Raw genomic sequence first — 20,021 nt, forward strand, 5'->3', positions numbered from 1 at the left:
TGACCTCATTGAAATTAATATTTGGATTTAATTGATATGCAATGAGTTTAATCACACTGCACCGAAGAAGTGATGAAATCCAAAAGGTGACTAAAACTGCGATCTCTGTGTTTCTTAAACTAACTCAAAACCTACCAAATCTCTTCAACACAACCCCACCAATAACTCTCAGTCCTTAACACAAGTTCCTTCAATAGCCACAACCCAAATTCCCATCTCCATTTTCTTTGTCTCAATGGTTACCTCCAACAAGGTCTAAACTACCTAAACTCAATGCAAAAATTGCAGAATCAATTAGATGAGGATGTAGCTATTGCTATGGTGAGACTCTGTGAATGGAAGAGAGCTTTCGAAAAAAGGTATAAAGCTTACTATTTTATATTGAATTCGAGTAACCCTTTGAGTCTTAGGCTTGGAAATGCTTTGTTGAGTATATTCTGAGGTTTGAGAAATTAGGTGATGCTTGGTATGTGTTTGGTAAAATGAAAGAAAGAGATTTTTTCTTGGAATGTTTTGATCAGTGGATATGTAAAAAAAGGATTTTTTTTATGAAGTTTTGTGTTTGTATCATAGGATATTGTGAGTTTCTTTTTTTTTTTTTTATAGCCTGATGTTTATACTTTCCCTTGTGTTTTGAGAACCTATGGTGTTGTTCCGAATTTGGAAGGAGGTACAGAGGTTCAAGTTCATGTTATTAGATTCGGGTTTGAGACTGGTGTTGACGTCTTTAATGCCTTGGTAACTATGTACGTAAACTGTGGCGATTTGGCGAGGGCAATGGTCCTTGTGATCCAGATTTAATGACTATGACGAGTGTGATCTTTGCATGTGAGAGTCTTGGTGATGAGAGCTAAGGCAGAGAAATTCATGGGTATTTGATTGTAACAGGGATATCAAATGATATTTCAGTTTGTAATTCTTTGATTCAAATGTACTCAAGTCTTAGCTGTTGGGAAACAGTAGAGAAAGTTTTTGATAGATTGGAATTGAGGGATGTAGTTTCGTAGACAGCAATGGTCTGAGGTTATGAGAACATTACAGCTTGATAAAGCTATGGATACTTAACAAATGATGGAACTGCAGGGTTTCATGTATGATGAAATCACTTTAGCCAGTGTCAGGTCCCGAAAAAAATTAAACATGCATCTCTTATATAATAAAAATTTTGTAACATAAAAAATTATAAATCAATATTTTGTTTTGTAAAGGACATAGCTTTATCATCTTGATAATATATATACATGTTTACTTAATAACTATCTTTGTCTAACTATGATTCATGAAATTATTCTTATAAAAATATGATACGAACAGTTTATAAAGTATAATCAATTCAATAAATTTTATGTATTATATTTTTTTAATAAATAAATTTTTAGATTGACTTTGTTCTGATTATTTATTTCTTAATATATTATTTTTTTAATTAAATAAAAGTTTTATATATTTAAAATTTGCAATTATGCTAAATAAAAAAAAAAAAAAACTTGTAACGAAATACGAGCATCATACTAATTTCAATAAAAGAAAAAATAAATCATTTCTTATAATTCCTACTGTAATCTTTAATTATTAAAGATATAAGATTATTTTATTTTCGACAATATTAATTAAGGATATGCACTATGCTTAAATCTTTAATTATTTTTATTTACAAAGACATTTATTTATAGTATGAATAATTAGTAATAGTACTAATAAAAAACCATAATATCTAAAATTACAAAGTTAGAAATAATAAGTAATAGCACTATAAATAGAGACCTTAATAGATAATGTATAAACCATAATATCTAAAATTACTAATAAAAAACCCAAAATACACGCTACAGCTAAAACAAAAGAATATAATTAAAAAAAAAAGTAAAACAATTTTCTTGCTCTTATCTGATTATGCTTTTATTTTTTATTTTTTTGTCATCATCTCATCCAACATTTTTTTAATGGCTTTCACTCCATTTTTCATGGAAATCATCTATTTTTTAATGCTGGTAAAAAATCCGAAAAAACAAGATTGATAGTTTTGGAATTGCATTTGTCTCTGATTCCTTTGATACTTCATTCAGTCTCTTCTAATATACATAATAAGAAAACCTTCGATTATTTCAACATATTCCATGATTAAAATTAGCAAATTCAACTTCCTTAATGTTTCATAGGAAGTTTTAAAAGTAAACATCTTAGTTGCTGTCGTGATTTCTTTTCTGAAACTCATATTTGTTAAAATGAAAGAGGAATTGCAGAGAGTGAAGATAAATCAATAATGGATGAGAGGTTTTTCTGGGGAAAGAGCCGTTGGAGACCTAATACAGATTCAAAAGAGGATTTTGCTTTTTGGCATAGCTCGGGGTAAAAGTTGAATTTAAAATTTTCACGTTTTATAATTAAAAATTAAATGTTTTTACATTAAATTAAAAATAGAATTATGTAATGGGGGTGTGGCACCTAAGGGTGTAATCGAATCGAGTGGAGTCGATACAGTGAGAAGCTCGAGTTCGAACTCAACTCATAATTCGAGATTCGATACTCGGCTCGAACTCGATTGAATTTTATTTTTTAAGCTCGAGCTCGATTTGTGATCGAATTCGAGTTAGTCGAACTCGCTCTATTAAGCTCAATTAATATGTAAAAATAAGTTCGATTCATATATTCGACAAGAGTTCGATTATTTATACTCGAACTCGGACTCGAAATATTTTATTAATTAAAATAATAAAAATATATTTAAATATAAAAATTCGATTAAGCTCGTTAATTACTCAAATTAGATATAAGAATACTCAAATTTAGCTCGATCGATAAGTCGAACTACTCGAACTTGAGCTCAACTCGATAATAATCGAACTGAATTCAAATTCTTTTTGAATCAAATCCAAGTAACTTATGAGTACTAATGTATCATTTACATCTCTAATAACACCCATATTTCTTTGTTGGAATATATTTAAAAAAAAAAAAAAAAACTTCAATTTTAGATTTAATTCGATGGGATGGGCTTAGAAATGACATATAGTCAGTGGCTTCTGTGTAGGCTCTAGTAATTTTTCTTTAAAATAATGTTCATGGCAGGGATGAAATTTATAATAAATTGGTTTAATTCTAAATTAAGTTTTCATAGTACTCTTACCAAACTTTCAGTACCTTTATTTTCAATGTTTTTTTGTCTCAAATTTTTTTGGTATTATAAATTTTTACAGAGAATAAAAAAAATAAAAGTTTTAAATATTTTAAAAAAGGCATAATATTAAAAATAAAACAAAAAAAAAGACGGAAGGAATATCACATAATTTTATACTGCTTATTTTAATTAAGCATGATTACTAACATTACTTATTTGGTTTTTGAAAAGCTCACACCTAACTAAGATGTAACAATTTTGATACTGAATATGTTGATATGGAATTTCGAAAATATAAAAAATTTACCATATGACAGATTTAAAAATGACAATAAAAAAAAATATTGATTTTGATATTATATTAAGTATTAATTCAAAATTAATTGACAGTAAGTGAAGTAATTCAATTTAAATATAAAATTATGAAAAATTAAATATTTATTAAATGTGAAATAATTTTTTTTTTAAATTAAGCAAAAAATAATTATCTACACCTTAATAATTTATTATAATTTACATATAATATGGTAAGTATAAAATCTTTTTACACATAATAATATTTTAAATTTAATGATTTGACAAATTTTTAATGCATATTATATAAAATACTTTTGGTGGGCTTGGATTTACAATACGACGCTTAACTCGGCTAGACAAATTTTCTTAAGAGTCTGGCCATGAGACCGTAGCCATAAATTTCGGCTTTTAGCTGAGTGGCCGAGTGAAGGAATAAAAACCCTCGCCAAAGAACATGAAAACACTTGTATACTCAAGTGCTCATGGAGAGTTGGAGATGGATCACGTGAAGTGTTTGAATAGACAGCATTTTTGTGCAATTTCATGTTGCTTTGTCCTAAGTTAATGATAGACATAGGTAAAGAAAAAAATTAGAAATTGTATCATTGTGTGGGGTGAAAAAGGCTACTGGCTAAAGAAGAAGAAAATAAAAGAAATTCAAAGTGATTTTGATCTGTAATCTTGGATTGGAACACTTTTTCAACCCTCGACTCCTTAATAAAATTGTATGGATAGATCAAAATTAATAACTAAATAGTAATCGTTAAAAGGTTTTGAATCAAAAGATGATAGAATATCAATTTAAAAAGACTCTTATTGATAATTGATTGTAGGAATGATAATAGTTCGAATTAGATTTTATTTTTTATTTTTAATAATTATAATATTATAAATTTTTAAAATTTTATTTAAATTATTTTTTTTTAAAAAATCGATTCAATTTAAATTAATTTTATTAGTTCAATTCAGTTCATTAATTTTTAATTTTTTTTAATGTTACATATTGTTATAATATTAATTTTAATATATTTAAAAAAATTTAAATATAAAATAATTATTTTTACTTTATAAAAATTTAAAATATACATAAAAATTAATAAAATATATAATTTTTTACTTTTTTTACTTTTTAATTTAAATTTAATATATATATTTAATATTCAAATCGAATAAAAAAATTTATCTAAAATAAAATCGAAAATTTCAAAATAAAATTCGATTTTTTTTTTGTCATTCCAATTGATTGCATTAATTCCAGATTGTCAATATTTCAGAACTTAATCAATGTGGGGTGGTCCAACTAGAGGTGGGCCTACGATCTATTGACCCAGGAAGGACACGTTCTTTCAAAGTACCAATTAAAGGGCCGGCATCAGTTCGCCGTGAACCCCCCCCCCCCCCCCTTCCAAAAAAAAGAAAAAGAAAAAGAAAAAGGATTACGACTATGAAAATATCTATTGTGAAACACGCTGATTCATAAGGATCAAAAACGAAAATAATAGCACTTCCATACAGGGATGAGGAGCTAACCTGTCTCGCGGGTTTCAACTCGATAGATTTTATGGGATCAATTTTTTTTTTTAAATTCGAGTTTCGAGATCGGATTAGGTTAGATAAAATAAAAAAATATTTGGAGTCCATTGGGATTAAATTTATCTAAAATTCGATCCGACCTGATATTATATAAAAAATTATTTTTAATTAATTATTTAATTTTTTATTATATTTATATATTTATATAATGATATTTTTAAATATTTATATTTAAAAAATAATATTTTATATTTTAAAAAATAATATTTTATTAATTTCGGATCGAATCGGATCGGATACAATTTACATGATATCGGGATCGAGTCGGATATAAAAAATAAAAAAAAATTTCGAATAAGATCGAATTCAAGTTTAATAAAGTATTAAATCAGATCGAATTCAAGACGAACAAAATCTGCTTCAAATCCGACCCGATGCCAACCCTACTTCCATACACTCTTTTTGTTTTTGTTGCTAAATGTTGGATAATTAATGTTCACGTCCCAAGAATTTCTTTTAATGGAGAATTAAGATAATTCTAATTAGATACGTGATCTCAACTTAAATTTAAGAGAACATAGATTAAAATTTTTTAGTTTTTATTTACAAAATGGGGAAAACATTTTTTTTTTACAACAATTTGTAAAGGCTAGCATTAATTTTGAATGTGATTTTTACTTAAAAAAGTTGTTTTTTTTTTTCAATTTCAATATTAAATAACAAAAAAAATTGCAAATTCAATAAATAACAAAAATTATTATTACTATAAAAATATTAAATAACAAAAAATATAAATTTTCAATTTAAAAATCTAATTTACAAATTCAACCTAAAACAATCTTAAAAAGTACTTTTGCGATTAATCACAATGTTTTTGATAAAATAAATTTGTTATTTTCATATCTCTAAATTTTTATTATTTTATGTATATATATTTTTTAGATCTTTTAATTCATCATACTAATTTTTACAATAATATTAAATTTTTAAAATTTTAAAATTAATTTTTTATCATTTTTAAATAAAATTTTTAACCCAAACTTTTTTCAATAGTAGCATCAATACTAAAGTCTAAATCTCTCTTATGTTTTTTTTTTTTTCAAAAACAAAGTCTGTTTTATATTCAAACAAATTTTTTTTTTACAAATAACATTAATTAAAAATCCAAAAAAATCTTTGGGCAAATCCACAAAACGAAAAAAATTTCCATCGACTAGCAGGTCAGTAAAAGGCCCCGACAATTGGCAATTGGCCATTTACACGTACGGATGGGTAATTTAAGGACTGAACCAGGCTGGCTATGCCTGATTCGCTAACCACCAACCAATTCCTAATCCATTTACATCAATGCGATATATGCCTTAAATTAATCAAATATAATAAAAATTCTTTATTTTCAAATTTCAATTGCACAGATATGTAAATTTTTTAACGTTAATCATAAGCATTATTAATATCAAAATAATTATAAAAAACTTTAAATTGATCTGTAATAAATGAAATAATGGAAAGAAAAAAAATTTTAAATCCCATAATTTTTATTTTTCAATTTATAAGATTATTTATAATTGACTAATACTTTTACGAAGATCAAATGGTATTTTTGTATTCCAAAATTTTTTTTGTTAACTTGAATTCAATCTTTATGAAAAGTATTTTAAAAATAAAATCCTCAATTAATTAGGCTGATGTTGAGAAATACATTCATAAGATTGTACAAAAAAAATAAACTCAGAAAAATTTAAAAATATCCCTTGTCATTTTATAAAAAAAAAATTAGTGCTAAAAGTCAGAAATAAATGAAATGATCAAAAAGTTTCCCCATTTCTTAGAATGAAAAATCATTTTGACATTTTCTAAGTATGTTTAGCATATGCTCTAACGTCGGTTACCGTTGCAAAACAAGACAAACAAAATAAAATAACCTCCTGTGTCCTATGCCACTGTTGCAGAGTGGGGTATCTGATGTAACCATAAATCGGGTCGACACATCTTTTAATATGTTACTACTCTATAGTAACTAGCAACGTGACGAATTGACAAGTCTTTTCCCCACCCTTTCTTGGCTTTAATAACCCTTTCTTCTCTCCAAACACCCCACCCCCCCCCCATAGTCAAGTCAGTGCCTTGAAATGTCTATCACCGGTGGTGCAGGGTTTGTCACATCCGAGGGCAAGAAAAAACTTTTCTTGGCTTTCTTTGCGTCTATCCTTCTAGTCACTGCTATAGTTAGCATCGCTGCCACCGTATCTGTTTCCAAAAAGAAATCTAGCGACGACAACAACAATAATGCAGCTCACTCCATCATCAAAACTTCCTGTAGCTCCACATTGTACCCAGAGTTATGCCTCTCAACAATCTCTGCAGCCCCAGATGCTGGGACCAAGATCAAGAACCCCAAGGATGTAATAGAGATGTCATTGAACTTGACAGTAACTGCTGTCCAGGGTAACTATTTATCCATCAAGAAGCTCATCAGCACCAGGAAAGGCCTAACAAAACGCGAAAAGGTTGCCCTTAATGACTGTCTAGAACTGGTCGATGAAACTCTGGACGAGCTTTACAAGGCTGAACAAGATCTCAGTGACTATCCCAATTTCAACAAGTCCATTTCTCAACATGCTGATGAACTCAAGAGCCTTCTTAGTGCTGCAATGACCAACCAAGATACTTGCATTGATGGATTTTCTCACGACGATGCAGATAAAAAGGTTCCAGACATATCTTACAAGTTAATGTTTGTGCTTCTCAATTACCATTTTGACTAACTAATTAATGACTGCATTGCCCTCATTTAAAAAGGTGAGGGAAGCGTTAATAGACGGGCAAATGCATGTGTTCCATATGTGTAGCAATGCACTGGCAATGATCAAGAACTTGACAGACACCGACATGACAAGGCAGGGTTACCCGTCAGGGAGGCAACTTGAGGAGCAAGACGAAACAGAATGGCCTGAATGGTTGTCTGCTGGAGACAGGAGACTGCTACAGGCGACAACAGTTACTCCTGACGTTACCGTGGCTGCTGATGGCAGCGGTGACTTCCGCACGGTGTCTGAGGCGGTGGCGGCTGCACCGGAGAGAAGCACCAGGAGATACATTATAAAGATTAAAGCTGGAGTGTATAGGGAAAACGTGGATGTTCCAAGGCGGAAAACCAATCTTATGTTTGTCGGAGATGGGAGAGTCAATACCATCATCACCGCTAGCAGAAATGTTGTTGATGGCAGCACCACCTTCAACTCTGCCACTGTTGGTGAGTAGTGATTTTGAAATTTTGAATGATGATGAAATTGAACATGGCATTTAATTTTAACTTTGTTTTGAGATTAATTTTTAATGCGAATTATTTAGGAGTACCAAAACTAAGTTACAAGAATTTAGGCAAATTTTTATATATAAGAGGATAGATTGAATAAGATTAGATAAGAATTATTTTATATTTTTATAAAAATAAGATTATAAAAAAATTAATTATTTTTTTAATATAAAATAATTTAATCTTTTCGAATTATTTTTAATTTGTTAAATTAAATATATATTTTATTATATTTTTAAAAATTATATTAATAATTTAAATTATATAAATTTTAAAAAAATAATTTTAATTAATAAATAAATTATTTTATTTTAATTCTTAGCATATTAAATATAATAAAAAATATTATTTAATTTAATTTTATTCGTAATATATCCTTAGATTTTGTGTACAGCTGTGGTCTTTTGTATTTTTCCTTCAAAGGACCCCCGGGGCGGGGGCCCAGATCGTGGAAAATGGTGTATTTGATGTTACTTTTCATATAGGCTAGGCGAAGACTTCAGGTCATCATAGAAACTTTTTTAGGTTTTCATTTTTCAAGAGTTATACAGGAGCGTATAGAAACTACTGAAAGTATTGTGAAAATGAATTTTGAAAAGATCCTTTCCTAAATGAATAGCATATAGTATTTTTTATGAGTCAACCAAAACGTAGTTGAGTGGAAATTTAATGTCTGAAACCAAATCTTAGAAATGTAAATGGGAGCGCTCATAACCCGAAGAGCCTTGGTCCCTGAAATAACGAAAGCTTAATTAAATTGGGATCTGATTTAGATCTATCGTCCTACCAACGGAAAAGGCCTTGACGCCAACAAATTTTTAAGCCGATGTGGCTCCCTTCACCGTATCCAGCTGGTTTGATGTTAGAAATTCAATTCTCAAGTTCCAGAATGACGTAACGTATGTCGACTGGAATCTGGATAACCGGATAGGCCATCGTAAGCAGGTAGGTACATAACAGCTAGAATTTTGTAGGGATTTGAATTAATTTGGGACTATTCTGGAGGGAGTAGCAATTCAAACCCAAAAGGGATGTCCTCATTTGCCTATCTAAAGCCTTTCTTTATAGATTTGGAAAATTTAACAATTTCTAGATCTCCGTTATTGCAGCTGCGGTAGGGGACGGGTTCCTGGCCAGGGACATAACATTTCAGAACACAGCTGGACCATCAAAGCACCAAGCAGTGGCGCTGCGTGTGGGATCAGACTTATCAGCATTCTACAGGTGTGACATGTTAGCATACCAGGACACTCTCTATGTGCACAGCCTTCGCCAATTCTATATAGAATGCCTTATAGCAGGCACTGTGGACTTCATATTTGGAAATGCAGCAGCAGTGTTCCAAAACTGTGACGTTCATGCTCGTCGACCTAATCCAGGCCAAAGGAACATGGTCACGGCACAAGGTCGCGATGACCCTAACCAGAACACTGGAATTGTTATCCAGAAATGCAGGATTGGTGCAACCTCAGATTTACAAGCCGTTAAGAACAGTTTTTCTACTTATCTAGGGAGACCATGGAAGCAATATTCGAGGACTGTTATCATGCAATCTGTTATAAGTGAAATCATTCATCCAGCTGGTTGGTTCGAGTGGGAAGGAGATTTTGCACTAGACACATTGACTTATCGGGAGCATCAGAATAATGGATCTGGTGCCGGGACGTCAAACAGGGTTACATGGAAGGGGTACATGGTGATTACCACCGTCGCTGAGGCGCAAAGCTATACTGCTCGGAATTTTATTGCCGGCGATAGTTGGTTAAAAGCCACGGGTTTTCCTTTTTCTCTTGGTCTTTGAATTATGGCTGAAATTTAGATTCTGGTGATTCAGAATAAGTGTATCATCGCCAAGTTTTCCTTTGCTCTTGTTGACATTCGAATGAACTTGCTCCATGACCGTGAGTTTAGTAATGAGTTATCTGATATAGATGAATGTAGCCATGCACCTCAGCAAGGCAGTATATTTCTATCTTCTACTCAAACTAAATGGATTAAATCTGAGCTAGCAATTGATAGTCTGGACTGAAATTGGTAACGAAACCTCGCAATTCAATTCTTCATACACTTCTAAATTTGGCTGAGACTTGAGAATTAGCAAACCAAAGATTTTCTTTCTGATATCTTGAAATCGAGATAGTAATCTTTTATCGAATTAAGTGCATGGGTCGGCGAATGAGCTGCTAGAAGTTGACATATCCAACCAGAACCCATGGAAAAGGAGAACATAAGAAGCCTACTTGCAGTTAGACATCCTCATACGAGGAATATATTCATATAACAAGCGTTATTCAGCGTAGCAGGTAACTTACTTATGTCTGATGTTCAAGTTAGGCTGCCGATGAACCATGAGCATATTAAAATGTAACCAAGTTCGGAAGCATTGTTACAATCAAAATGGCATATTAAAATGTAACCATGAGCATAATCTTTTTTTTAATTATTATTATTACTAGTGATTTTAGTGAACGGAAAAATGCTGCCAGCTAGTGGGCAATTATCATTTATCATCCATAATCAAAATTATTTGGACGATTATCTTCAATTTTTGAATCCATTTGCAAATGACCTTGAGCTTTGGCTGAGTAGTCCCTACTTATAAAGGGGGGGTTTCCACGGCTATGGGGTTTCTAGCCGGATATCCTGTTTAAATTTGGGGGAATACCTTCTTACATAGAAAAAGAAAAAAAAAAAAATCCATTGCAGTTGCAGCTATTGTTGGGAGCCAATTTCTGATCTGCGACTGCCAGATGCGAGGAACACAAGGAACCAACCATGTGCCTCTGATTGATTAGTTGCACCACTTCCACTAGCGGAATTGAATTCCGAATCCAAATTTAAAAGATTGAAGTTAAATTTGTCATGGAATAATGTTGAATTTTATTGTTATACTTACATTTATTAAAATTTATTATTATATATACCTTTAAGTTTGTTATTTACTTATTCTTAAATAAATAAAAAAAAACGGAATTGATGAAGAATTTATCACTTTGCTTTCATAAAATATTTGGTGAAAAATTTTATTGCTTTTTTATAAAAAAATCAATAAAATTGAAATTAGATAAAAATGAAATACAATCACAAAATGCAATATTAAACTACACTGCCACCATAGTTTAAAATAAAGCCATGAATTGTGATTGAAATATAGTAGAGAAAAAAAAAATATATATATATATATATATATATAGTTGTACTAATTCTTTCGACGATAATCTTTAAATGGATGGGCAATGGATAATTTTCTTTCTCTCTTCTTTTTTTTTTAATTTTTTAATTTTTTGGATGTCTGGGCCATGTATAAATCTTTTGATGTTGAAATTCTGCTCATTTCAGTCTGGCCTATGGCAGTTAATGTCTATGACCCAAGATAGCTTAATTGGGAGGGTCCATGTCCATCGGGTCGTCCCACATGATACGATGAACCTTTCTCTCGTGGGTATGGGTTACTACTTACTTAGGCCTAATGGGTAAATTTGCAAGATGTATATTTAGTTGCTTCTTGATTCTTATTAATTTTGAAAGCCTCGGCTCACCCAACAAAACCAAATCGAATAAATATAGAAGGAAACTCAAAATGAAAAAAAAATCATTCAAAGATGAATTCCCTAGGGAAGTGCTCCTTGTCATTTTCATTAATTTGGACAATGACACTGTCCTACTTTGATGTACTTTCACCACTTACCCATGCCCTTTTAGGATATATTTGGAAAGTTAAGGGCCCAACGCTATAAAATAAGATGTTGACTCCAATAACAGCATTTAATATTGTATTTTACATGGACTTAATTATTTTACTTGTAATTTAATTATTGTATGCTTCTTTGATTATTCTAGTAAATTAATCATCTTTGTAATTTTTTTTACAAAAAAAATCGTAATTTGAGATAAGAAAAATAATTATAAATGTTAAAATTTAAATTTTAAGCCTATTGAATTTTATTTTTTAAAATATTTAATTGAATAAGTAGAAAAATTCTCTTCTTTGTAAATTTGAGAATAGAGAAAAGATTTTAGAATAATCCTCTCACACCAAATTCTGACATCAGCATTTAGCATTTACTTAACTATATAGCACAGTACCATCTCTAAATTACCAATGTATTTTTGGTGTTGAAGCAATTATATATTCCCATATCAATTTAACACCAAAATATAAAATTAGGTTAAGATAAGAACAAAGATATTGTTTTTCTTTTCAATTTCATTCATTTTTTCTTAATTCAAAAGATAATGATGTTATTGTTATCTTTCAAGGGAATCACATACATGTTGGACCAATAATTAATTTCAAAATTGAAGTTTATTAAATAAAAATCATCATTCGGTTGTACAATTGGGTGTTTGGACCTAATGTTTGCAAAATAATCAGCAACCCATTTCGTGGATGTAGGATATATACTTTAAATTTGCTCTTTTTTTTTTTTTTGTTTAAGAGAGGACATAGCCCTTACAAAAAAAAAAGAAAAAAGAAAGAGGAGATCTAGACTCGAAACTAGAAATTTTATATCCTTATAAAGCTTCTTTAGCCGATCATTTTTGCTTTATCATCCATATAGCCTTGCAATATGTGGCAATTCCTTTCTAATTTCAAGACTAGTGAGTGTTAAATTCCGGATTCAATTACTTGGTTTCTTTCATATCCTAATTAATTACTAGTACATATTGTTCCAATCATTATTACAACGTTGAAAGCCTTCTGCATTCAAAAGTTATAGGCTCTGATTATTGTGGGATTTGCAGTGTCATGCAAATTAATGAGAGATAGCAATGTCTATGTTAAAGACCCTTAGAAAAATCAGGCAAACAAAAGGCTTATACATTTGATGAACCAAAGCGAATTTGATAATTCCCCAAGTCGGTGTGCTTGGTAGCTAGACAAGGTGCCCCTACAATCTATCGCCAAATGCTTTTGCTAGACACTTCTTGAAACACCAAGAAGAGAAGAACTGAAATGGGAAAAGATTATGGAGTCAAAACCCAAAATTCTTCTATGAAATGTCCAAAAGATTAGAATGATGGATCCATGCACATGATGAAAGTTCGAAAGTTGCCGAAGTTGCTCAATCAATAATAAAGAATTAAAAGCAAAGATAATAATTACTATGAAAGAGTATGTGGGAAGTGATGAACATGAAAAATGAATAATGCAGAGATGCTATTAATATATAACGAAGAACATGACATGTTGCCAACAATTTGGTGGATTTTTCGCAAGAGACAGAGAAGACCGCGTTTGCTTTTATATCTTCTTTTTCTTAAAAAAGAAAAAAAGTAGTAGCAACCTGTAAAACGCGTTAACTGCTTTTGGAAAAGAAGCCAGCCATTGATGCCACACTTCATGTCTCGTTGAGTTCTTAGAAATTTTATTTTTTTTGGTTTGTTACTCATTACTTACTGCAAAATTATTCTTTAACTGTGGAAATTAATGGGTAGTGAAAATGATCAGTGCAAAATCCATTATCAATTTGTGTACGTTCAAAAAATTATATTCATCTCTGTATTTTAGATTTTTCTTTCATTATATAAAATAATAATATCTAGGACGATTAAAAACAATTTTATAAGATTTGTTCAATTTGGATCGTACCAAATAAATCTTATGGTCGAAGTTACATTGAAGCATTCTAGCATTATCCTCTGAATTAGGGGGAAAATAAGGAAAAAAAAAAAGAAGAGAAGTTTTTATGTTAGTGGTAGATCTGTTTAAGAGTTGGGTTCTTTGTTTGAATCCAAGGTTTGCCTAATTTTTGAAAAGATTTAGACAAAAACTTAAAGTCTCTTAAATGAGTTTTAGCATAATTTTTAAATTTATTTAAATTTTAGATTGTGTTTTAGATAAAAAATTTAAAACTTAAGTTCAAATCGACCTAACCCGAATTTATATATATATAAAAATTTTTATTTTTAATTTTTATAAATATGTGAGTTAAATATAATCTTATTAAATTTAATTTAATCATATTTTTTAATTTTTTATTATATAAATTAAATTTAATGAGTGAATTTAAATTTTTTTTAAAATTTAAGTTGGGTTTAAAAAAATTTTGAGATTAAAAAATTTTAGATCAGACTTAATCCAAATAAATAAATAAATTATTAATATCAAGTGCATGAATACTTTTAATTAATGGTAACTGATTTAGGGTTTTTTTTTTAATAGAGGTTTTTTCTATAAATCCCAAATGAAAAGGCTAAAACCGTATTCTGGAAAGCAATTAATGAGGTTTTTAATACTTTAGGAAAGTAGATGTCGTTAAGAAAGGTTAAAGGTTTTTCTATTTATTGGAATGCATTAGGCATAGAGGTCCGTAACCAATTTCTGCAATTGTTTCATTGCATTTTTATTTGGAATTGCTTGTTGAATTGCAATTCTTTTATTCCCCATTTCTATGGTTAAGCTAAGAGAAATTACTGAGAAAGAAAAAAAAAAAAAACCACATGGTTTTTATGTCATGAAATAACAGGAAAAACAATTGGTCTTCCAATCCGATGGTTTTTCTTGCAAACTTTAACACGAAATCTAGAATGTACTGCAATTGAGGCGTGAAGAAATAGTAATTTTAGAGTAACATTAGGCTTCCATAATTAATCCTTGAGTAAAAAGTTATTGTAAGCTATATTAAACGGATGATATATTAATAAGTGAGTGATTAATCAGTTAAAATTTTTTTTATAAAAATATTTTAGGTTTAAATTTTATCGATGGTTATTTATTAAAATTATTTTTAATGCACGACTTATAATTATTTATTTTAGATTATTAAATATAATATATTTTACTCAAATTTGATAGACCGAATAATTTACCTTTGATTTTTTTTACAAAAAAAAAAAAAAACATATGCATGGCCTCCAATGAGCCTCCCTCTCTTCCTTCATGGACGATGACATGTCATGGGTCCCAAAATTATTATAGTTAAACAGTTAGAATTAAGGGGTCTTTTAATTTAAAAATATTCATCGGAAAACTATTTGGAAAAAAAATGATGAAGGTAAAAAGAAATTGACCTTGTAATTGATTTTGGATTAGATAGTATGATATTAAGATTGATATTTAAAAATTATGAGTTTGGATAAATTTAAGCGTGTGATATTTTTTAATTTATATATATAAAAAAATTAAAAATTAAAATTAAAATTTTCAAAAAAATTATTCTCAAACAAAAGATTTAATGCTAATTTTCATCGAAAAAAAAAAATCATGAGCAATGGACAGGCGCACAAGACAAGGTGATTCGGCTGCCCCTCGTTCGGATATTTAAACAATAGTAAAAAATGCTCTCATTTTTTCACCGCCGACAAAAGTATAAATAGACTACACTACACCGTCACTGGAACAATGACAGAATCCTTATGTCACTCAAAGTCATCGGTCATCTCCACGACTCGACGTCCGTCTTTAATTCCTTCACCTTCCCATTTAACCCTAAAACTCCCGTAGCCTTATTGCCTACTACCCTCACTCTTTTCTCCGTAAATTCATTAGACCTCTCGCTCTCTTCTTCACTACATGCCAATCTTGTTAATTTCTTTATTTCTAAGTACACATCTTCATTCTTTTAGCTAATGTCACCTTCTTTATTTCCCAAAAACATGCCAAATTTCTCCGCACAGTTCTTCTTGGTTGCTCTTTGTTTGTGCACGTCCTATGCCAGTAGCAATGATGTTGTGGGAGCTGAGTGCCTTAATGTGCCAGTGACCGAATTTGTAGGCTCTCTAAGGACCACTATTGATGCTATAAGGAAAGTTACCCCCATCGTCTCGCAGTTTGGCAACTTTTTTGGTGATTTCCTACTTACTAATGCCATTTCTGATTGTCTTGATCTGCTGGACTTTTCTGCTGAAGAGTTAAGCTGGTCTCTGTCTGCTTCCCAGAATCCTAATGGTACTTTACTATGTGTCTTAGCTCCCTATATGAATCTTCCTTTTCCTTTTCTTCTACCCACTGCTCACTTTTTTTCTTGAAAAAGTTTAAAACATACGGAAGCATATGATCCCAATCACTTTTCCCCCTTTGGCGTTTTCATGAAATTATAAGAATGCATGTGAATACATGCTGCAACTTTTGTGGTGGTAAGTTAACTGTAGCTAACTACATCTGTCTTGTTTAATTTTCAATTAGTCTCTTATATGAAATTAACTAATTTGCAGGTAAAAATAACAGTACTGGTGATCTAACTTCCGATTTGAGGACATGGCTGAGTGCTGCAATGGCTAATCAGGAGACATGCATTGATGGGTTTGAGGGTACAAGTAGCATGGCCAAAACTGTGGTAGCAGGGAGCCTTAACCAAGTCACTTCAATGGTCAGTGATCTTCTCACCATGGTGCGCCCTGGTCCCAGTTCCAGGTCCAATGGAGGTAACAGGAATGGTGGCCAAAAAGGTGGTGGAGGTAGCGCTGGTGGGGGTCATCCTAGCCAGAAACTTGCAAATAAGAACCAATTTCCATCATGGTTCAAAAGGGAGGACAGAAAATTGTTACAAGCAAACGGGGTATCAGCTGATATTGTGGTTGCAGCAGACGGGACTGGAAATTTTACTAGCATAATGGATGCTGTGTCCGCAGCACCCGATTACCACATGAGCAGATATATTATTTACGTTAAGAAGGGTTCATATAAAGAGAATGTGGAAATTAAGAAGAAGAAATGGAACCTTATGATGGTTGGTGATGGAATGGATGTCACAGTAATATCCGGAAATCGAAGCTTCATTGATGGTTGGACCACATTTCGATCAGCAACCTTCGGTAAGTAGTATACTAAATTATTTGTAATGGACTTCGTTTTAGTGGTTGAATTTTTTAGTGGTTGAATTTGTTAAGGTTTTTTAGATCCACAGCGTCATCTTTTTTCTTTGAAAAAAGGGAGAAAGGCCGTCAGTATCCCAGCTGGCCGCCACTTAGAGCATAAATGCATAATCATAAAATCTCTAATGAAAATTAAATGCAGGGTTTGACCCTTTTCCCCATGGTTCAAGAAGTCAACTTCCTTGAGGGCATGGGTTGGGCCCATTATTTACTACAGCTAGACAGCCTAGCTTCATTTCATTTAACATTAGTTTGTACGTATATTAATTATCCTTGTTAATGACTTACGTTCTATCACATTTTTCTAGTGCTAGAGTTGTCGTGGTTCAATATGACATGCCCAGAGCGTGTACCCTGCATGAGTTCTTTGATATGTCGTTCGCTGAAAATTTTATCGTTTTTCACTATAATATATGATGAAATGTTCTTCCCCATCTAACTTACCTGAGAACTGAGGTGAGAAAACAATAAATTTTACAAAATAAGGAGATCGATTGTTGCATCCCCCGCCTCTAGAGGAGACTGTGAAGAAGCTTCGGGGCAATGCAAGTTATAAGTTGGTGGATTTGATTAGAGCTAAAGCTTACAATATGAAATACTGTGTATAGGTTTAGAGAACTGATCGATTTGGGACCATTAGGTTTTTCTTTCTATTAAGATTTTTAGCAAGAATCTTTCCTGAGTTATGGTGCATAACTAGTTAATTTTTGTTACTGTCCTAATTTTTATTATTATTATTGTTCTTGTTATTGTTATTATTGTTATTCTCATGTGCTTAGAATATTGTCTTAAAATCTGCAGCTGTAAGCGGAAGAGGATTCATAGCAAGAGACATAACGTTTGAGAACACAGCAGGGCCTCAGAAACACCAAGCAGTAGCATTGAGATCCGACTCAGACCTGTCAGTTTTCTTCCGCTGTGCTATTAGGGGCTACCAAGATTCACTCTATACTCACACAATGCGTCAATTTTTCCGGGAATGTAAGGTCACTGGCACTGTGGATTTCATATGTGGTGATGCCACTGTGGTATTCCAGAACTGCCAAATCCTAGCCAAGCAAGGCCTACCAAACCAGAAAAACACGATCACAGCGCAAGGTCGCAAGTGCCCGAATCAACGTACGGGCTTCTCCATTCAATTCTGCAATATCTCCGCTGATACAGATTTATTACCTTTTGTTAACTCCACTCCTACGTACCTTGGAAGACCCTGGAAGCTGTATTCAAGAACCATTATCATGCAATCCTACATTAGTAATGCTATATGGCCTCAAGGGTGGCTTGAGTGGAATCAAGATTTTGCTTTGGCCACCTTGTACTATGCAGAGTACATGAATTTTGGGCCAGGGGCTGTTCTTGGTAGCAGAGTTAAGTGGCCTGGTTACCATGCGTTGAATAACTCTGCTCAAGCTGATAATTTTACAGTGGCTCAATTCATTGAAGGAAACTTGTGGTTGCCGTCAACTGGCGTTAAATACACAGCCGGATTGGGGGTATAAATAAGCGATTAATGTAACTTCATTTATCAGACAAAAAATAGTAACTTCATTTATGTATTTAATATGGATTTATATTTAATGTAAGCTCACGTAATACACTAATAGTAAATTACAGAAAAAAGACATTTTATAAAAAAAATTAATTTTAAATATATTTTTAGGGTTAAGAATATATGCTTTTTAAGATTTTAAAATTTTAATATTAATTTTTTTATGATAAATCGTTATATAATTCATTAATAATATATAATTATGCATTAAATTTAAATTCATTTAATTTAAGGATAAAGATTCTATTCGTTGTGAAATTTTTAATTCATTTTGATATTAATCTATGGTTTTGAAAAACTTTTAAAATTTGTTCCATCATTTCTTAATATTTTAAAATTTATTATTTAGAAACTTAAAAATTAAAATTTTGAAAAAATAATATTTTTGAAAAATAAAAATAAAAATAAATTATATTCTTTTAAAATAATAACTAGAATATTTTTAAAAAGTTTCATTTTTTTTCCTTTGCTTTTTTTCCTTTATCTCTCGATCTCTTTTTCTCTTTTTTTTTTTTTTTTTTTTGTCTTTTTACTTTGTTGGCCAGATTTGCAGGGGTATGCCGAAAACAGGAAGAAAAGAGAAATGAAAAGGAAAATAAAAGAAAAAAAAGAAAATTTTTATTGTATTTTATTTTTTAAAAAGGAAATTTTTACTTAAAAAAAATGTAGCATTCATATGGTTATCATGTTATTGACATGTGTGCCACATGTGGATGCCACATAAAATTTATTTTAATTTTTTATAACATGATAAGCTTATGTGATAAAATATGTCACATGCCACGTCAACAAACACATTTAACGGTGTTGACTCAGATAATTAATTGAAACAAAATGATAATACATGTATTAAATTGCACATTTTAAAAATAAAGGTATCAAATTGAAAAATTATTCCTAAATAGCTTTGTCGATTTATACTTTTTGTCCCTTGCCTTCGCTAGTAATGAATAAATATAAGCATGTGAACTTTTTTTTTTTAAATATGGAGGGACAAAAGTTCAACTAAGGAGGGTATACTACAAATGACTTTATCCCGTGAATAGCCACAAGACAAGCGTCAAGTTGCTACCTTTGCTGCCAGAATTCGAAGTTCTTAAGGAATTTGTCGGGCAAGAACTCTTGCACTAGCCAGGATTACATTTGCCAAATTGAGGTTTTGAGTTCATTTGAGTCTTGGAACACGGGATTTTGAGCCTGAATCTTGTAAACTTAAGAAGAAAAAGGGGCTCTCAATTCTTGGACGTGGCTTATTACATTGAAAAAGATGCACTGAATTAGTCACTTGTTGCAGAAGGAAATGGCTACCCATACAAAAACCCTTATCTTGTATTTATTCATGCCCCAATAATCTCCAACATGACAATCCTCTCCACTGGTTTTCTAAT

At 31.0% G+C, this 20,021-nt stretch overlaps 3 protein-coding genes across 4 annotated transcripts; all 3 read left to right on the forward strand.

Annotated features, from left to right (window-relative positions):
- LOC111304142 (pentatricopeptide repeat-containing protein At1g15510, chloroplastic-like) lies at nt 1–986 on the forward strand. The gene is made up of 2 exons (XM_022900656.2): nt 1–359; nt 639–986. Exons 1-2 carry the CDS (start codon nt 274–276, stop codon nt 799–801), a joined length of 249 nt encoding a protein of 82 aa, XP_022756391.1. The 5' UTR covers nt 1–273; the 3' UTR covers nt 802–986.
- A 5,987-nt stretch (nt 987–6,973) lies between these two features.
- LOC111304143 (pectinesterase-like) lies at nt 6,974–10,292 on the forward strand. Its single transcript, XM_022900658.2, has 3 exons — nt 6,974–7,659; nt 7,751–8,204; nt 9,377–10,292. Exons 1-3 carry the CDS (start codon nt 7,081–7,083, stop codon nt 10,066–10,068), a joined length of 1,725 nt encoding a protein of 574 aa, XP_022756393.1. The 5' UTR covers nt 6,974–7,080; the 3' UTR covers nt 10,069–10,292.
- A 5,319-nt stretch (nt 10,293–15,611) lies between these two features.
- Nucleotides 15,612–18,735, forward strand: LOC111304144 (pectinesterase/pectinesterase inhibitor PPE8B-like). 2 transcript variants are annotated; one of them, XM_022900660.2, is made up of 3 exons: nt 15,612–16,346; nt 16,425–17,024; nt 17,886–18,735. In XM_022900660.2, the coding sequence occupies exons 1-3, from the start codon at nt 16,313–16,315 to the stop codon at nt 18,581–18,583; spliced, it is 1,332 nt and encodes a 443-aa protein (XP_022756395.2). In that variant the 5' UTR covers nt 15,612–16,312; the 3' UTR covers nt 18,584–18,735. The 2 variants fall into 2 exon arrangements, with proteins under 2 accessions (XP_022756395.2, XP_022756394.2); XM_022900659.2 differs by having other exon boundaries at nt 15,612–16,158.
- The last annotated feature ends 1,286 nt before the right edge of the window (nt 18,736–20,021 follow it).

This window comes from Durio zibethinus, chromosome 13 (assembly GCF_047325235.1).
Source record: "Durio zibethinus cultivar Kanyao isolate XHJ-2024 chromosome 13, ASM4732523v1, whole genome shotgun sequence".
Classification (NCBI taxonomy): domain Eukaryota; kingdom Viridiplantae; phylum Streptophyta; class Magnoliopsida; order Malvales; family Malvaceae; genus Durio; species Durio zibethinus.